This window comes from Microplitis mediator, chromosome 5 (genome assembly GCF_029852145.1).
Source record: "Microplitis mediator isolate UGA2020A chromosome 5, iyMicMedi2.1, whole genome shotgun sequence".
Lineage (NCBI taxonomy): Eukaryota > Metazoa > Arthropoda > Insecta > Hymenoptera > Braconidae > Microplitis > Microplitis mediator.
Genome location: NC_079973.1, coordinates 2,661,396 through 2,682,968, shown reverse-complemented (window position 1 = coordinate 2,682,968; position 21,573 = coordinate 2,661,396). Strand labels below are relative to the sequence as shown.

Here is a 21,573-nt window from a genome sequence, read left to right as displayed (position 1 = left end):
TACTTAGAAAAAAATATTTAAAGTCAAGTGTAAGAAAAAAACTCATAGCGCTGAAGGGTTAAAAAAAAATATAATCGGATGTAGATTTGGATTTTGTAAAAATGATTTAATTGTTTAAATTTATTTAAATTTTCGTTACAATGAAAATTTATATCGAGTTTTACAATAAAAAGTTATTAAGTAAATACTTATATAAAGTATCAGCTGACGAACCTGGAGATTTAATCGAGTATCGAATCTTTTGATTGTTTATAATTTTTAAAAAAATTATTTAATAATACAATTAATAAATTTATAGAAATAAAGGAATAAAAATTAATTATCACACAAATGTGCTCGTCTCAATAAAATAAATTCGATAAGTCGATCTCAACTCCAGGTTGTCAAAAGACTAGAATGATTAGAAGTAACCTTAGGTTTATACACACGTTAAATATAAAACTTATATATATATTTATATAAATTTGTAGAGAATTTATTTTAAAATTGCTTGCATTTTTTTTTTGTATTTTTGATTTGCGGCTCGGAGCCGCGTATTTACAATAAAAGACAGTCGTGAAAAAAATGGAAGACGTCTTTGTATTAATTATTAATTAATAAGTAAATAAAAATTATTGAGAATTGACGGATATAAATTTTAGCCGAATCCTTTTTTGTACCTCGTCAGCCTCAATTTAAAAAAATTAGTGTCTTTGATGGCGTAGAAATCACTAGCCTACAATTTTTTTTTTTTTTTTTTTTTTTTTAATTAATTTAGTAGGTAATTTTTAAATACCGCACTGCACTTTTAATTAATAACTAGTCTGTGCATTCTGACGCGTAACTTTCAAGATCGACGTAGTGTCCATTCATGTTGTCTTCAAGAAGTTGGGCCAAATCGCGCCTGAGTAACTGAAACTCGGGACGTCGATCGGGGTCAGCATGCCAACATCTCGCGATTACCCTGAAGAGTTCGCTGCGACAGTGCGATGGTCGTTCGAGCCGGTAACCATCTTGTACATTGCGCATAACCTCTCTAGCGGCCATGTCCGGATAGGGCGTCGAACCTTAATAAAAATATCAATAATTAGTTACATAATAATTTTATATAAACTCTGCAAAAGAACAGGCTTTTCTCCCACTTATTATTAATGAAGTCCATGATTTTGCACTGGCGCGCATGCGCAGTAACGACAATTGTAGAAAAATGGTGGGAGAAAAGATCATTTTTTAGGGAGTGAACTATGAGTTAAGTCTGCAAAAGAATAGATTTTTTACCCACGACTTTACTATGATCAAGTCCATGATTTTGCACTGACGCGCATGCGCAATAAATAATTGATTGTAAAAAAAAATGGTGGGAGAATAGCCCATTTTTTTTGTAGACTCAGCTATAGAAGTCTGCAAAAGAACGGGCTTTTGTCCCAGGATTTTACTATGATGAAGTCCATGATTTTGCACTGACGCGCATGCGCAGTAAAGACAATTGTAGAAAAATAGTAAGAGAGATCGTTTTTTTGCGGACTCAACTACAGTTACGTCTGCAAAAAATTGGCCTTCCTCCCGCGACTTTACTATGATAAAGTCCATGATTTTGCACTGGCGCGCATGCGCAGTAAAGACTTAATTGTAGAAAAATGGTGGAAAAAAGTCTATTTTTTTTGCAGACTTAACTGTAGAACTACAAGTTCTTACTCTTGAGTATAAACTTACCAAGAGTTACTATTTCCCACATGAGAATTCCAAAACTCCATACATCGGTTTTAGTTGTAAATAACGAATAAATCAATGACTCGGGAGCCATCCATCTAATTGGCAAAGCATTTCTTCCATGTCGTGTTTCGATGCACTCGCCATCTTCGTTTGCGAACCTCGACATCCCAAAGTCTGCTATTTTGCATAATTTATTGTGATCTACCAGGACATTACGTGCCGCTAAATCCCTGTGTATTATCTGTAATAATAAATTATCATTAATATTCAAAAACATTTATAAATAAATAAATATGTTAATAAATTATCATAAATTAAAAACAATCAATTATTGGTAAAAAAACAAATATACATATAAATGTATATTTATATTTTTTTCTATACCTAATAAAAATAAACACGTTAATTGATATCATTAGTCATGTCACGAGTGATGATATTTTATTTTTATTTATTTTATATACCGACTCCGTCTTGTAGATCGCGTCAATTAAGTGAGGGTTCGCAAAAATTCGTGTTTGCTTAGAAAAAAAAAAAAAAAAAAAACGGTAATTGAGAAAATTGTTATCTCCAATGTCGCTTAAAACTGATCCCGGGTATTGTATGCTAATGAACGTTAGCTATTCGTAGATGTAACAAACGATTAACGATCTTCAAGAGGTAAATTAACTCCGCAGTAATGAAAGCCAAAGAAGAAATGTGTTGTCTGTGCAATAATAAATATGAGCATAATTTTTTTTTAATTATTGGTAAAATTATGACGAGGAACTTTATCGTTAAACGTCAAACGGATAATCGTTGTAATACGGTTGTAAATGTCTGTACGCAGAGAAAACGAGTCTCGAAAATATATCATAATGTTTAATATATTTTAGCAAGAAATACTAATGCACATTAATAATGTATTTTTTGCTACTACTTATTACTACTAGAAAAAAAAAGCGGTAGGAAAATTAGTTTTTTGTGCAAACACAGTCTTCGTATAAAAAACTAAGTATTATATATATACTTTGTACTGTAGTAATTGGAAATACTTCTTGTAATAAAGTATTTGCAATTATGGATACCAAATTTTATAGTTTCTAATATATTTTTGGTTGAATGAAACTTTATTATGAATGAAACCCTATTAGGGTCTGAAAAAAGTCTTATATGAAACTGCAATGACTCCGTCTCAAAAAAAATGTAATTTAGAGGAACTGCTAACATTTTAAACTGTCTTTTTTTTCCGCGTAAATGTATAGTAAAAATAACAATTAAGATGCTAATTAGACCTATATCGCGTTACTAATTTCCAAGGGCGTATTTGTTTTTTATTACAAATCATTTTGGAGACTTATTTTAAAACTTGAAGTTTTTGAAAACCAAAAGAGCATATAATTTAAGTTATGCGCCCCTTAGGCTTTCAAATTTTTAACTCCAAAATAAGTAAAAAAATTGGCAATGAAAAAAAAAATCTACGAAAAAAAAAGTGAAAAATTTTTCTAAATCGATATTTTAGTATTTTTAGTTCCAGTGGAGTCTTGTGAACATGATTCGATGCATATTTCAAAAATTTTATTTTTGTCAGTTGCTGTGTTTTGAAATTAGACAGTCGTATATTCATTGGCATAAAGTAAAAGACCTAGTGCCCAATCAGAGATTTTGTACCCGATTAGAGAATTAGTATCCGATTAGGGAACTAGTATTCGATTACTCATGTATTTGTATACTATATTTACTAAATTTTACTAAAGATATACAAATATATGAGTGATCGAGTTCTAGTTCCCTGATCAGATACTGATCTCTTATCCTATTAGATAATAAAAATTTAATCCTCGAGTAAAAATTACAAAATTTCAATAGAGTTGTAAGATTCCCCTATGAATTCACTAATTTCAACTCATATATTTTAATAAACTTCCCTATATTCTTTTCCGTGAAGAGGAGATTTAAATATAAACGTAAAACGGTTAATCGGTTGTAAATGTCGGCACTAATTTGTCGATGGGCTCAACTATTTCCCACAGAGTTCGCTAAATGAGAAACGTTAAAGATATCTTAACTGTTAACATATTTAAATATCTTAATGCACGTAATGTATGTAACATCCTTATTACTTTCTGTTTAATTTATCGTCTTAATATGCAGAGGTTATTAAATGTGTTGGTAAGACCAGTGAATTAAACATGCGGTTGTAAAAATTTAAATTGCTTATCAAATATGTATATGTATATAGTTACATACATATATATTTGTATAGATTGAGGAAACAAAATTTTCTGCTTTAGTTTATAGTGCACATAACGTACGCAGTTGCGAAAAATTCATTGCTACAAGCAATAGAGAACAACATTCCCGAGGAGGATCGTCCAATTACATATATCCATAAATGCGAATGCCTTCGCTACTTCCAATTAAAGTTAATCGAACTCTAAGAAGTATATATTTATATATTTATATACAGTATTTGTCTTTCTATTTATTATTCTTATTCTTTCTCTCTTTTTTCTTCTTATTCATTTTTTATCATATTATATATCCATATCTATATCTATATCTATATATTTATATATATTTACATTATTCCTGTCAACGACATGATCAATTAAAAATAATAAATGCAATCTATTGTTCTGCGTAATTACATTGTCATTGATAATTTAAAAACTTTATTAATTTTTTATATCTCGCGATTCATTGATATCGATAGTGACCTTGATATTGAAACCGGACATTTTAACGATCGAGTTTTTTGCAGATCGACTTTTTTTACCGAACCCTTTTTGTTTTATTAAAACTTTCTCTTACTCTTACTCTCAATATTTGATAGCGATCGGAAAAAAAAACCGGTATCGAGTTTTAAAATCTTTCGTCACGAGCGCACGATCTTGTTGGGAATAATATAGAGTTAAAAAATATATAAACGCATTGAAGAATGATATAAAGCCGGTAATTATATATTTGCGTTACCTTTTTAGACGCGAGGTATTCCATGCCCCGAGCGACGCAGTATCCAAACACCGTGAGGTCTCGGGAGGTCAATGCTGCTGAATCTTCGCTGAAGTTGTAAAAATCTTGTCTTGTCCGGTGATCCCGTAGGTACGCAAGCAATTTTCCATACATTACGTACTCGAGAATTAGGTAGTGCGGTTCTGTTAAATAAATAAATAAATAAATGAATTTTTATTATTTAATATCCATATTTATAATAATAACGAAATCATTCATACGAATAATTTTATGCACTGAGTAATCAGATTTACGTAGCCTTCAATGTTGTTTATTTATTTAAAAACAAAGGATATTTTATATAATTGAATAAACTTGTGTATTGTCAATATTTGTCAATGCAAAGACGTAAGTTGATAAGATAATATTTGAATTACTCTTTTTTTTTAATTTTTTTTTTTACTACTTTATCCTGTTGATTTCGTTCATTTAAGTTTGGATTATTGATACACTAAAAAATTAGCGGAGTAAATGCGGAGCGGATGACTGTTTATATACTCGTGCCATTAATTAAAGGAACAGAAAAATTTTATAAATTTTTGGAAGGCTGTAACTTTGTGAAAAATAATCGTATTGAGATTTGAAAAAAGTATTTTATAGATTTAAATCTCTAGTTTCGGTGCATTTTTATCAAAATTTTTTAAGATCTCCGGCTATTGCGCAAACATGTGAAATACCGCGAGACAAACATTTTTTGAATTTTTTCTTTTCTTTGAGAGAGTCCACGGAAAACCAATGCATAGGTCGGTTTTTTAAAATTTTTATTTGTATTTAGTCTCCTAGGAGTTTAATTTACTATTGAAAATCTGCTTCGGAGTGAACTTCACTCCTAAACCTATGGACCGAATGTGAATTATTTCATTGTAAAAAATTTGTGGAGTGAACGCGGATCAAATATGTAGTAAATTTGGAGTGAATGCGAAGCCGATGACTGATTATTTATTTAATCTCTTTGGAGTTTAATTTACTATTGAAAATCTGCTTCGGAGTGAATTTCACTCCTAAACCTTTGAACCGAATGTGAATTTTTTTATTGTAAAGAAATTTGCGGATCAAATATGGAGTGAATGCGGAGCCAATAACTGATTATTTAGTCACCTTAGAGTGAAGTTCACTCCGAAGTTTGTTTAAAGATTAAAACTCCGAATCGAAGGAAATGCAGATTTGAATAAAATCCAGATCACTCTGAAATCACTCAGAAAAAACAAACTCCCTATTTACCCCATGTGCAGAATGATTTTTTTTAAAACTCCGGAACTCCGCATTACGAAAAAATATATATCCGTATATCCGAGCCAATCTGCATATATAAGACATATATTTATATATGTCATTTATATGCAGATTGACCCGGATGTATTTTTTTCGTATGGGCGAAGGAAGGAATTTGAATTTTGAAAAAATCCGTAATTACTCCAAATTCACTCCCAATTTTTTAAAGTAAATTTTTATTTTTAACAACAATGATTATAATTTTTTTAATTATTTATCGCTGATTGTCACTAGATTATTTACTGCTCAAGGAAGAGTTTATATGCAAAGCAACAAACAATAAATAACAACATTATGATAAATAAATGAATAAAATAAAGATGTATAAACTAACAAGTTTGTTTTAATGCCGGCGATATGTCAGGTATAAAAAGTATACTTGCTGTCGCGTATAAGAAGCCAAGCAATTCTGTGAATAATATTGAGACGGGTGAAGCTTATCGCGTATATTTTAACGTAGAAACTAACTGTGTATACTTAACATGCGATTACACATGAATTAAGACGCAAATCGCGATAAATGAACGCGTTTAAAAATATTTTAAATTTTTTTGTTATCGCGCTTGGATTTAAATAATTAATAGATTTTTTTTAAATTAAACGGCGGGTAATTTGTCTAGAGATTTAGGAGACTAAATTCGTAACGTCAACTTTTTTTTTTTTTTTTTTTAATTCAGGAGGTCAATGGTCTGAAATAAAATTTAAAATAACAAATTCAATGAAACGTTAATAAGACAACACGTTACGTTCGGATTATTATTTATTATTTTTTTTTGTTAAATATATTTTTAAACTTCGCAGAATTTAATGGCGCGATAACAGTTATCGTAAGAAATCGTGACTGTTAATGACTAAAAAAGTTTATGAGTAAAATAAAAAAAAAAGAGTTAAATTATTTTAAAAAATCCATCAAACTGTCAGACATTAGTCTTGTAAAGTTGCGAACTATCAACTGCACTCACGAATTATCTCCAATAACTCGGTGGTACCGTCACTCAGAACTTGCGTCAAAAGATATTTCATGTGACCAATAAATTCCTCATGCTTTGTTCTCTTTTATTATTTTACCACAGTCGTAAAAACTTTACTTTTACACCACGCCATTTTTTTTTTTTAAACTCAAATTAATATTTAGACAGTAAATTTATTTGGGCGGACGTTAACTTTTGGTGGTCAAACAAAACTATTGTGCATTCGGTTGAACTTTAGCTTTAGCTTCGGTCTGAGGTTTTGTATTTTTAAACGGAAATTAAATAAATGACGGTATGAATCTTCAGCCGCATCCTTGGAAGCGAGGGCATTCGCGCTATTCAGGACCTAAATATTTTAAGATTTTTTAATTTGAATGGGCGGTTAGCTCTTTAAATTTTAAATAAATCATATTTATTGTTACTTATTTAGGGCCGGGATTTTTGGCTTAATTTAAAAATAACAATTAATAATTAATGATGGCTAATTTTTGATATTACGGCGAAAATATTGGCCGTATAAAAAAATTTTTCAAATAAAAGTTGTTCAGAATTTGATTTTACAAAAAAAAGGTCTCTTATAATTTTTTCATATGACTAAAAAGAAAGCCGTAATTTCAAAATTAAGATTTTGATAATTGACAAAAATTTGAATCATTCATTATGAATGTTAATTTTGGAATTACGGTGAAACTATTGGTCGTATAAAAAAAATTTTCAAATAAAAGTTGTTCAGAATTTAATTTTACAAAAAAAATGTCTCTTGTAATTTTTTCTTAGGACCAATAAAAAAGCCGTAATTTCAAAATTAAGATTTTGATAACTAACAAAAATTTGAATCATTCATTATGAGTCTTAATTTTGGAATTACGGTGTAACTACTGGTCGTATAAGAAAATCATAAGAGACATTTTTTTTAGAAAATTAAATTTCCTACAACTTTTGTTTGAAAACTTTTTTTGTAGGACCAATATTTTCGCCGTAATATCCAATTTGAACCATTCATTTCGAAAATAAGCCGAAAATCTTGTCTACTTATCTTTTGACTAAAAAAATTTGCGCTCTCGATACTTTAGTTTGAACCCTGCGATATATCAAATAAAATAAAATAGCGTACTATAAATAAACGGCAAGTGTTGAAATAGCAGGTGTTCGTGACACAGACTAGCTCGGCCGTGAATATCACGTGAAAAATTAACTAAACAAATGATAATTCCAAGTGTCTCCTGTCGGATCACGCGAGACGGCGATGGAGTTAATGGCTGCATTGTGAGGAATAATATGAGAGAAGATCTCTCACGGACAAGCAAATTATGTGGATATGGAAATTTATTCGAGAAAATAATGTACGCAGATACGTAATATGCCGCGTCTACATATTTTTTTCCTTTTATGCATCAATTTTTATTTTTTTTCTCATCCTTTTCTGTAATATATTTTCTGTCGGCTTTTTTAGACCGTATGCGAGTGTCATTGATTCAACCTTAGGAAAAATAATCGCCACCGCATCAATCAACCGGGGAAATAATTTTCCTAACGTCAGTCAATCTCGCGATTGCAATAATAACTAATGGCGATTAAATCTTAAAAAAACGTAAGTAATATTTAAAGTGACTGTGAATTTAATTGCGATGACTCATAGAACCGACGTAATGAGAAGTTTAATTTGAAGTTTACCTTCTTCAGTGCAACAGCCCAGCAGAGTGACGACGTTGGGATGATTCCCCAGCTGCTGCATGATCTCTAGCTCTCTTACGAGGTCTTCTTTTTCCCGAGCGGAGGCGCCTTCTTTGACGGTCTTGACGGCGACCAATCTGGTGGTTCCCTTGTGACCGGTCAAGTCATCGGCCTCAGCTTTCCAGACCTGTCCGAAGTTACCCTGTCCCAGAACTGTTTGGAGCCGCAGTTTGTCACGCGGGAACTCCCATCGCGACTCCTGTTTCGCTGGAGGCGGCGGTTTCTCGGCTTCATGACACTGCGAATAATAAATAAATATTTTAAAATAAATAAATAAGAGAAAATGAAGTAACTGAGCAGAGAATAAATAATTTATTTAATCATAAATATATTTTTCACTTTCACTTGTAAGATCGTTTGTCTTTTGCTCATTCAACTCACGAGATGCTGTATCCTCGGCAATTTCGTTATCGCTTTTTCGATCGAGGTCTTGAAGTCCCCATTCTCGAGATTCAGCGCATCCTTCCTGCAGCTTATCTCTGATGATGTGTCAGACTCCTCCAGCACCTGTACATATACAAATATAACCAATTTCAGGACAATACGTCACCAACTATTTACTTTAGATTTTTTTTTATTTTTATTATTGTAAATATATATATATATATATATATATATATATATATATATGTATATATTTATGGTAAATTATTTTAAATATTGGTATTATTCTGCTTTGAATCATCGAACAAATTACTGGTTATTTATTTTTATATAATATTTTTTTATGAGAGATTGAATTATGGGCTTATGTAATTTCAAATCGAGGATTGTTATGGACAATTATTGTTATCCATCAGTTTGATTGGCAATCTTCGGTGAGTTAATTGCTTTCCGCAGTACGTAAATTAAAATTAAAAATAGAAATAAATTAAAAAAGTGATGGTTTTATTGAAAATATCGACAACAAGCAAATAAATTACGTGTCCGCGGTCGTAAGAATCATTCCAGTGGTTTTTTTTTTTTTTATATACGGAAAAAAAATTTTTTCGCGCCAAAAAAATTTTTGTTTATTATTCATAATGCAGAAATTTTTGGATTTTTTTTTCATCAAATAAATTACAAGAATGAAAAAATAAAAAAATGCACTTGTAGAGAATCAAAAAAACTATAAGTGCAATTTTTTTAAATATTTTTTTTTTTATAATTTATCGTTGGAAATTAATCCAATTATTAGACGTCAGTTATGAGTCTGAATTTTTCCGACAATAATAAATTTTTTTAAATTTGAAATAAATGAATTAAACGTAAATTGGCTAAAATTAAAAAAATTCACATTTATAAAATTTGAAAATCAGTATGTGCATTTTTTTTATTTTTATGTTTTCAATTATTTGTAATTTTTTTCTCGTCTCAAGAAAATTTTTGTTTTCAATTCATGATGCAAAAGTTTTCGGATTATTTTTTTCAACAAATAAATTACAAAAATGAAAAACTAAAAAAATGCACTTGTAGAGAATCAAAAGAACTATGGGTGCAATTTTTTCAAATATTTTTTTTTTTATAATTTATCGTTTGGAAATCAATCCAATTAGACGTCAGCTAAATATGAGTCTGAATTTCCCTGACAATAATAAATTTTGTAAATTTGAAATAAATGAATTAAACGTAAATTGGCTAAAATTAAAGAAATGCACATTTATAAAATTTGAAAATCAGTATGTGCATTTTTTTTATTTTTATTTTTTTAATTATTTGTAATTTTTTTCTCGCTTCAAGAAATCTTTTTTCAATTCACGATGCAAAAAAATCCTGAGAAGTAAAAAATTTTTTTTCTGTATATAAATCTATCTATATATGTACATATAGATATATAAGGGAAAAATTTGTTAAATGGAGCTTTCAAGTCATAAACAAAAGCGTTGGCGATTCGAAGGCGTTGGTACCGTCGTAAATAAAGAAGCGGCCCGCGATTATCACCTGAGTCGCCTTGAACTCTGTTTTAAATGACACTGCAGATTTTAGCATACTATTGGCTGTCATCGAGTGTTAACCAGCTAAAGATTTTATTTACCGGTTATCATCAGTTGTCAATCATCCTCCGTTGTTCGACTCGACGCTCATTGTGTTGGTTAAAAATTAAAAGACCGCACTTTCAAATTATTTTTTAAATTGCGAATGAAATTTTTTCTGGTTACAGTGACCCTGGTCCGACCAAAGCCCTTAGACCTCAAGACGGAACGAATTTGATCGTAAACCAGCATAAATCCCGACGTCTGGCTGAAGTAAGGGCGAAAATATTTAACTGACGTAATGAATAAATTTTTTAACGATCCAGACTAAACAATCGCTTACGCAATGACCTTGTTTTCGCATTTTCGGCATTAATAATTTTTATATTGTTTTTATCACAAATGAATGATAAATATTTACGTTAATTGTGTAATAAATATTGTAAATATTTAGGATAATAATTGATTTAATACTCGACAATCCTTGGCCTGTTTGTAGTGACGCGATATATTTATATATATTTAAATAAATAAATAAATATTCCTCGGAAAAATGAGTAACTGATATGATAGCGATAACTTTAAACGGTTGCCTTCTGCGCCGATAAAAAATATCCGAGGACGTTATTAATAATAATTGCCGCCTTTTATCGGATCTTCATGGCATCATCATATATATTTAATATGCATCAACATATATAGAACGGATTTAAAATCAATGGATGACCGAGATTGCAGCAAAAATAACAAGAAAGTCTTGAGCATGAAGATGACACTCGTCAGGTCATCAACACTATCTTGTACCAGAGGTACTACAAGGACATAATTAATTAGAGATTCACAAACCCGTCAAGGGAACTCGCCTTTTAATGCGTTATATAGATTTTATTTTATTTTATACATAAAAATATAATATCGTTAATAAACTGTCCGATGGGTTTTTCATGCGCATGCCGATTGGGCACAAGGATAGCGAAGATTAATGGTCTATAATCAAAATTAAATTAAATGAAGATTCACCATGCAAGTGGATGTCTACTGTGTCATTACAATTTAACCTGTCGAGAATATTTTCAAATATTAAACCCGGGGAATTATTTCGCCGATCGCGTGTCCGTGAACGTTTCTGCGCATGTACTTTTTGCGGGCAATAATAAGAGCGAATTGACGGCTTAAAATTAGCGAACAGGAAAAAGATGTTGCAGAGGTGAATTTTTATGACACGGCTTGTAAACGCGGCTGTTAACGATGGGAGATCATAACTCACGGGCTGAAGCTCAAAAGGTTCATCAAGGCAATCCAGATTTCATAGCGATAATAAATATATTCAAATTAAATGGTGTCTTTATATATATTTATGATATGAATATATAAATATGTATATGTGGGAGTTTGTAAATTATTTTCTCACCTTGCGGTTCTTAATTATCAGTCTTCTGAAGATTAGCACGACCCCGACGACGATTGGGAAGAAAACGAGACTGGCGAGGATGTAGCTGACGATAACGACGGTCTCTTGAGTTGCCAAAGTGTCTCCGTCGTGACGTTTAGTGATGACTTCACTGATGTTAATTGGATCTCGCGGTGTAACTGGAATAATTCCGGGTTCGTAAAAAGTTGAATTTAACTCTGGGTGAAAGCCATTTGACTCCGGCCCGGAGTAATAATTCGGCCGGTGCCTCGTTCTGTTGCTCGAAGACAAAGACGGGGACGAGGAGGTATTCGGCCATTTCGCGGTGGAATTTTGACCACCGGCTTCCCGGTTTTCTTGCCGACTTTTATTACCCTTCAACACGCTCCCAATCTTGCCATCGGAATCAGGAACTTGGTCACGTTCCTTGTTCTCGGAGCGTGTCGCGTTTAGATTTTTTCCGTTCATTTCGGGGATATTCGGACCGAGTGTCGTTGCTTCAGTCGGTTTTGTCACTGGGATCGGGAGTTCTGTCTGCACGTCCAAGTCCTTCATCGTCCCGTTGAAGATGTTCGAAGTATTGTAGAGATGCATTATAGGCAACACGTCGTCTTTGTCCTTGGTCTTGTCCGAGAGATTTCTCGCCCTCACCTCCGGCGACCTCTCACTGCTCAGTTTCTTGCCGGTCGTGTCCATTTTGGGTTGAGAGGTCACCGTGTTGGACCTCAAGACCTCGGGCGGAAGTGTCGTCATTCCCGGCTCCGGTTTCAAGGTTGTTTGCGACCGGTACATCTTCTGTATTTCCGAAGGATCTAAATCCTTGGCGATACCAAACGGCCTGTCGGGTATCCTTGGACCTTCCGTATTCGACTCAACTTTTTCTCTATCTTCTTCTTCAGTGACCTTGTTCGTTCCGTTAAAAAGCATCGGGGTCACCGGAAAAACTGGGCTTGCTCTCGTAGCAGTCGGTGTTTTTATCGTCGTCACTGTACTAGTTAATGGCCTAGATGTGATTGTCTCAGTGGTTGGTTTTGTCGAGGTCATTTTGTAGTCATCTGACTTGTCACCAGTTTCAATTACTCGATCACTTGACACATTACTGTTATTATTAACGACATTACTCGCACTCGGTGGATCCGTGGTAAAGTTCAATTTGTCACTACCGGCAGCATCTTGAGACTTATGCTCATCAATCACTTTCGACGCTTCATTAACCATTTCTGCAGACAGACTCGAGTTGACGCCAGATTTCCCCATGGTGTCGGTATTATTAATGTTTATTGTGCTTCTATTATTATTGTGAACCAACTCAATCAGCTCATCTTTAGCGTCAATGGATCTTGACCCCGCGACTCTTTCATCAACGCGTCCTTTAATTCTACTACTGCTACTACTACTACTACTACTGGTGGTACTACTGCTCCTAGTGTCACTGCGACGTCTCTTAAAATCCCTGATTGACTCGTCCGCACTGATTCTCTGATTCAACACAGCACTTGCAGACTTCCTCAAGTACCTTCGGTCATTAATGACTTCCTTTTGACGACCGGCAGGAGTTTCACCAGTCGTTGACGTGTAATTCCATCTGAGTAATGAGGAAGACTCTTCAGTATTAATGTCAATATCAGTATCAGTATCAGTAGCAGTATCGGTACCAGTTGTCGTGATAGCTCTGAGAGTTGTAGCCTCAACCGTATTCGAGTACGAAGTGTTGCGGTGAACTGTGGCGACGCGTTGCTGTAAAGTTGTACCTTTTCTACCGCGTTCTCCCACCAACGGACTGGTGTTACTGGTGCCGCTGGTTAGTGGACTACTACTACTACTACTGCTCCTCGGACTCGTAGCACTGTATTCAACGGCAGTCGGACGAACACTGACTGGGCCGGGCGTGCGCGTCGACTCTAGAGCTCCGAGAGCAAAGGTATGGGTAGAAGGAGAAGAAAACGATGAATTTACTTGTTCTTTTAACGTCGACGTAGTGGACTTTGTCGATGTCGTCGGCGTACTACTGGACGATGCTTTGTCATTTGACCCAGGTCCGTGCCCGGAGTAGTTGCCCAGCAGCCGTGTTATGTTTGTGATTGTGTAGGCATACGGGTGTTGCATCTGCTGTGCTAAAGCAACAGGTGCTTCTACTACTTGTTCTTCATTTACCGGCATACCTGTTGCTGGCTCGAGAGTACCAGTGTCGGTACCCGTTGCCGCGGTTGTTAATGTTAATGTCTCTAAAGTCGTTGTAATAATGTCCCCCGAGGCAATGAGCCTCTCGGTAATACCTCTAGCCACTGAGGCATTCTCCGAATGAGACGAATTTCCCGTCTTAACGGTACTCTGATAGTTACGCTCGCCAGCGGACTCAATTCCCGATACCGCTGGCTCCGTTACGACTATACGAAGTGACGAATGCTGCTGGTATTGATGGAGAGGCTGGACCGTGACGGGGTCATTTATTGGACTCCCGGTGGTGGGAGCTATTGAGGGTGTCACTGGGTCAGAGTTGATGGACAGCCATGTCGAGATTCTCGCGGGTTCGGCGGCTGGCACTTGAGGCGCAGATGATGACTCCGAAGGCACTACGGTGTCGCCTGGTGTCCCGCGTGTTTTTCCTGAGGATCTTTTTTGCTCATCAGCGGTTTTATCGCCGAAGAATAATGTCTTTGTGGCGGTTGCGGCGGTAGTGGTAGGGCTGGTGGTATAATCGAGTTCGTCAGCTCGTCGGTCCATTCGCGAAATTCCGCTTTTTTTATTGCGTATAAAATTCTTGGGTTGCTTCTCAAATTTTATTATCGGTGAGTCATTGTTTTTGTCATTTTTGTTAATGTTGTTGTTGTTGTTGTTGTTGTTGGCGTCGTCGCTTTGGTAATCTCGGGTGTGTAAAGAACTGGTAGTCGTAACATCGTTGGAATCCGTAATTTCGCTCTCAAACTCATTTCCTACTCTTAGTAGGTTGCGTTGGTGTGGCTCCTCAGGAATCTGGGTCGAGACGTTTATCTGGTAGGCTGAATTAACTCTTAACTGATCCTTCTTCTTTTCCTCTTTCTTTTCCTTCTCCTCTTTAACCGAGGCTGTTACCACCAACTGCTCTGTAGCGTGAGCGGACGACTCGTGAATGCTTCTATTTGTTCCAATAATGTTTGACATAATCGTAGGATCTGACGCTCTGATTTGTGGCGAGCCCGATACTTGGGACGCTGGAGATGGACTTTTTCTTAAATACAAACTCGTACTTCTAAAGACATTCTTAGTCTTTGGAATTTTGTTGCGCTCAACAGTTGATTTCTCCACTGCGATATTCATCTCTTCGTTTAGAATTTCCTCTAGCTTAGGAATTGCAGTGCCAGGTGATAATCCCGGTACCGCTGACGGCGTTGCTGTGGTACTGAAGCCTTTTACAAAAAAACGTCGGCGATTTTGTGATGAGTTCGGCGATACAGACGTCACTTCAACGGAATTGTTGCTCGTCGTGTTTTCCGGACGTATTTTTTGACCAAAGTATCGAAACTGCGTCATATCTTCAATAGGAATATTCCTCTCGACTGGACGGAAGTGATTGTAAAGAGACTCGGGCATCACTACGGTATTTTTACGTCTTGACTGAGTCTGAGTCTGTGACTGGTCATCATTCTTTTGAATTCGTAGAGACAAAGATGAATTTTTGACTGATGAATTACGTGCTGATGAAGTTATTGTCCCGTGATTGTGATCTTTTGACTCTGACGCACGATCTTCTGATGATTTTGACATTGAGTGACTTTCGACGTCAGTACCTCCGGCAGCATCGTCATCATCATCACTATCATCAATAATCACCGAAGGCTGGTCATCGGACGGCGCGGTCACGTAGACGCTGTGTCTAGTTTCTTGGACCTCGAGCATATCCACGGAATTTTTCGATACATTAGCGGCCGGTTTTGAGCGCAGAGTTGAATTTAAGTGACTTTTTGAGGAAATGTTTGATCGCGTCAAGGCCTGACGTCGACGAGCTGCCAGCCGATTTCGGAATATTTGCTCACGCTTCGCCTTGGACGTCGGCGATTCCGTGTGCGAAGCTGTCCTGCTCTGTCGGTGGTCTTGTATTTCATCTGAAATAAAAAAAAAAAATATATATATATATATATAAATATATATCATAATATATTAAATTGAATTAAACAAAACTAGTGACCTAGAAAATAGTCTAAGATTTTAAATAAAAAGATCGATATATAAATCGATCAAAAAAATGTATCAGTACCGATCGTACGGTTGTGGTTTTGTTTTTGTTGACTTTATTGTTCAGAGATCGATTGAGTAAAAGTGTCGACTCACGACTCGTCGTGACCCACGTGCATTTACGACAATCTAACGGTCCTAGACTTATATATATATAAATATATATAGTATTCTTTGTATTTTACCGCGCATCGATAACTCTGATGAAGGACTCGATTCATCGTCTCAAGGTTGTAGGTCAGACTGGGATTCATTTTTTACCGTAAAATAAATCTTTCATTTATTTTATTCTCAAACTTAATCATTTTTTATTCATACAGACAATTAATTAACGATTTATAATTTTTTTGTAACGCAATCGGTAAAAAAAAAACTTTTGGCCTCACACTCAATAACTGACAGACTAATTACTTAAATCCTAGCCCTCTTTATTAATTAAAATTACAATGGAGAATTCTGTAGGCCTCAAAATTACTTTTCATGCAAATCCATTGGCTGAGAACAGGCCAATGGCAAGAAGACTGTCATTAAAAGTCAATTACTCAGATATTAAATAATTACTGAGTAATTCTGTACTTAATAAGGCCGCCAGGATTCAATTATTTTTACTGTAATAATTTATAAATTTAAAAAAAGCGCGGGAACGATCGATGATTTAAAAAAATAAAGGCTATCAATTGATTTGTATCAAAGTAATGATGATTTAAATGATCTAATCCGACAAGTTTATCATCTAGATCAATATATATTAATGTGATTCAATAAATTAATGGCCATCTTGAATTATAAATCTCAATGAAGGCATTAAAATCTTGGAAGATAAAAAAGAAAATGACCAGGAAGTTGAATTGTAATTAAATAAGTAAAATATTAAATTGACACATGGCCGCAGTAAATAAAATGCAATGGCCACCCGCCAGGACATTACCAGTGACAATTTTAACGTCGCCTCGAGTCGTTTGCATCAGCATTTGCAGATCGTCCTCTGTCACACGTGAACTACTACAGCACGTAATTTGTTTGAGCGACTTCCAGTCTACATACACTGGATACTTACGCCCACACAATCGTAAAGTATATATGTATGTATATATATATATGTTCCGTGGTCTTTATAGCCGAGTAAGTATGATCTACGCACCCAGACATAGAGTTAGTACTCTGACTACTTGTACTTTGAGCTTTTATTTCTTTCAAGATCCCTCTGTACTTACAATAATCTTACAGAGCAACCTGCTGCCGCAGTGTCAGCGTAAATCATCTGGACATTCAGACTCATGTATTTCTCGCTACTTAATATTTTATTTATATATATACTTATAATACAAAATTAAGCTGTCCAAAGTTCTTATTGATTATCAAATCACGTATGCAAACAAAAAATTGGGAGTGATTACAGATTTTATTTAAATTCGAATTCAGTCACTCAGAGTTCCAGAGTTTTTTAAAAAAATTTCTCTGTATAGGGAATTTATTTTTCCAGCAAAGTGATCTGGATTTTTTTAAAATCCACATTTACCCAGAGAGGAAAGTAGTACGGGCCCAGGCTTGGCCCAACATTGTAGAACCTTGGGCCAAGCTTGTAAGCCAGTCTTGGCCCAGTTTTGGTAAAAGTCTAGAATGATAATCTCGGGCCAAGCCTGGTTGCCAGACCTGGCCCATGCCTGGATTGCCATTGAACGGCCACGGCTAGGTTACCCAGTTTTGGCCCAAGCCCGGGTAATCATTGTCAGCCAGGACTGAGTACCCAATCTTGAGCCAATCATGGGCCAATATAGGTGCCAAAGCTAGGTTCCCCAGTGCTGGGCCAAGTAGGGCCCGTCGTTCAACTCTGGCAACTCCTGCATGGGTACTCCGATTCAGAGTTTTAATATTAAAATAAACTTCTCCGGAGTAAATTTCGCTCCGGGAATTAAAAAAAAAAAAAAACAGTAATCCGCAAATTTTTTACAGTATACATAAAAAAAAATTTATCAAAAGGAAAAAACTGTAAATCATTTATCACAACAATAGATTTATTTTATTTCATTTTTAAAAATTATTGATGCAGTTTTGCTGTCTCATGGCCATCGGAGCGTTTCGCGTACCCGCGTATTGTTATCCAGGACACACTCGGTCGACTGCGGGTTCATATACATATCCATATACATATACACATACACATATTAATATGTGTGCGTGTGTTTATATACATAGCATAGATCTGAACAACGAGAGAACAGGAGCAACACTGACCTTACTCATACACGTGTTCACATAAAATATTACGGGCTTTTATGCGGTCACGCCGCAGCGATAACCCAACTAAACCAGTCGACTAAGAGTCCCAACATGAGGTTTTTTTTTCGACTACAATGTCTACGATAAATTTTCACTATGCATATATATAATAATAATAATAACAACAGCAACCCCAGCAACGAGGTATTTATTGAAATTATTTATTATAAATAATAAATCTTAATTAAGTACTCGGTCATGTTATTTATCTCCAACAATCTAAGACGTTTTTGCTCGGCTCGGAGTTTTTTTTTATTATTCATCCACTGGGTCTTTATGTAAGAATTGGACGGTGTCGTTACGCTGCTTTAACACAATCAAGGTTCCGTTAATTGATCTAAACTCGTGTAATTTAATATTAATGAAGTTTATTTTATTTATAAAAATATAAATAAACGAAGAATTTATTTTTGTTATATAAGCAAAGATTTTTTTTCATACAATGGGTGGCTGCGATATTTGTGGCGGTAAAAAATGGAGGCTACGTAAGAGCGATTGTTAGAAGCGATTCACGTTTGCGTGATTACTTTTATTCGGTCTGTGATGAGTCAACGATAGACTTTTTATATATATTTATATATATTTAATTTGAGTGTGAGTGCGAGTTAATGTTTGTACTGATATCGGATGGGATACATGAGTTGGGCACTCGTGAAGCGTGCATCCGTTTCCGGTTAACTGATGGAGAACTCGGTACCAGTATCGCGGCTCGTACGTCCCAGGCATCAAGAGCCAAAGGACACTGCGGTCAACGAGTACGCATAACTCACCGGTAATTACATAAACTACAGCTGAAACTAAAACTGATAATTTGCGATCCGAGTTTTTGTCGTGACAAAGAAAAAAAGGCCTGTGATTTAATGGTCGGTGAGCAACGCGAATAAATGGCGTTTGTGGCGGATTTTTGACGATGTCGATAGGTATCTATTAAATTATTTTTAATTGCAGTCTCGGGTCGGTCCGACTCCCGGTTACGGGCTCGGTCTTTACTGGAGGTCTCTCTCATTCTCTTTGGAGTCAATAATTTTATTACGACTGTCTGCTACCTTGTATTAAATTATACTTAAGTATTGTGAGTTACGGAGCTTTTTGTTTGTCCATGGAGTTTATTTTTTTATTTTTATCTCAGACGCCTCGTTACCTACGGCATATTACGCAATTTAAAGATTCCAGGATCGAAACAATGGGGATCAACGTCCTGGAAAAATCTTCCGGGCATTCTCGAGTCACTTGTGAAACGACGCGAGACCTTTTGATTGTCCTTGATCACATCTGTCTTTAAGACTCAGTTTTTTTAATTATTTAAGCTACATAAAAAATTTACGGAAGGGGCAAAATGGACATACTGAAATTTTTATTTTTATTTTTGCAAATAAACTGGAAAAATTGGGAGTGATTGCGGGTTTTATTTAAATTTGAATTCAATGGGAGTTCGAAGTTTCAGAAAAAATTACTCCGTATATGGGTAAATTGGGAGTTTATTTTTTCAGACGAGTGATTTCGGAGTGATCTGAATTTTATTTCAATCCGCATGCACTCCAAAGGGATTAAATAAAATAAACAATCATCCGCTCCGAATTCACTCCAGATTTAATCATAATACTGAAGTATGAGTGTGAATGTAGCAGACATCAGACAAATTTAAAATTATGAATAAATAGAGTAAATAATTTAAAAAATAATATTTATAAAAAATGCACTTATTAATTTGTTAATTTTTTAAATGCGCATTTTTTTAAAATTCTATTTTATTAATTATTTACTCTATTTATTGAAAATTGGAAATTTGTCTGATGTCTGCTACATTCACACTCATTTCTGAAGTTAGTCGACGTCTTATAATTTTTTTAATATTTATTAATTAAAAAAAAAAAAAACAATATTATAAAAAATTGCATCTATAGTAGACTGGGCCAAAAATTATAAAAAAAACTATAGATTCTATTGTTTTTTAAATTTTCTACATGTGCATTTTTTTAGTTTAATGTTTTTTTTTAAATTGATTTGTTGAAAAAAAATCCGAAAATTGTTAATTGTCTACTAACTTCAGGATCATATTTAATCCGCGTTCACTCCGCAAATTTTTTTCAGTATAAGAATTTTTTTTTAAAATTTCCAAGACGATCTTGTCTCATACATTTTATTTTTATCGATCGAGTCATAATCTGACAAAAAACTAAAAGTAAACAAATGACATTTTTTTCTCACGAATTTAAATTCTCGTTATTTTTTTCAAAAAAATTTATTTACGATTTTGCCGAAATTATTCAAATTGACATTTAATGCAAAAAACCAGGAATAAAATAAATAAATCTGGTATCGATTAATGTGTCTACGGGTTTGACTGATAAAATATATATAAATATCCTCAGTTATATATGTATAGATACATAAATATATGAGTGAAGAGCAGAGCACTCGAAGGTGAACGGGCGCACGTATGATCACGATCAAGATCATTGACTTCTCGCGAACGTAATACGATCCACCCGGAGCCTGGTGCTCTCCCACACCAGATAACATCGCGACAATTACAATAACAATACCCAGTATTATCAGGGATCAATTTTGTTTCAATTTTTACGAGATATATTGAAAAATTTACCCCAAGCTCCCGAGGATTTATTGCCTTAAATCAACCGGTCAATGAATTTATTAGCGTAGATTTAGAGTTAAATTGTTAGCAGGAAATGAGTATTCCGTGTAACGGTATACAAACTGGATGAGGTTTATCTTAAAGCAGCATTAGTTGGGATAACGAGATATCACCGAGCAAGTTAGATTCTCAATACCGATAACCAGTTAAGTCCAATCCTCAGCAGTACAGTAGACTACATACTCTTCCTGGTGTTTAACGCGATGTATAACTGCACTCTGACCAGTTATTTTGGTCCACTTATTTTATAAAAAATAAACCACATACATAAATAAATAAATAAATATATAAATAATCTACAGTTTGAAATAATTACACATAATAAGGCATCAATTTACTTTTCTCTTATTTGTTTTGTCGGTGGTTATAAACTCCACCGGATGTGAAATGGTTAAAGTG

General features: G+C 34.4%; 1 protein-coding gene across 1 annotated transcript in view; it reads right to left on the bottom strand.

Moving 5' to 3' along the window:
• Positions 1–474: 474 nt before the first annotated feature.
• Positions 475–21,573, bottom strand: part of LOC130667535 (serine-rich adhesin for platelets-like) — a 94,598-nt gene continuing 73,499 nt past the window's right edge. Inside the window, exons 2-7 of the mRNA XM_057469176.1 lie at positions 12,027–16,108; positions 9,045–9,170; positions 8,604–8,901; positions 4,648–4,829; positions 1,693–1,933; positions 475–1,046 (exon numbers count right to left, since the gene is read on the bottom strand). Coding sequence (XP_057325159.1) covers positions 799–1,046; positions 1,693–1,933; positions 4,648–4,829; positions 8,604–8,901; positions 9,045–9,170; positions 12,027–16,108 — 5,177 coding nt within the window. The 3' untranslated portion in view covers positions 475–798. The remainder of the gene's footprint in view (positions 1,047–1,692; positions 1,934–4,647; positions 4,830–8,603; positions 8,902–9,044; positions 9,171–12,026; positions 16,109–21,573) is intronic.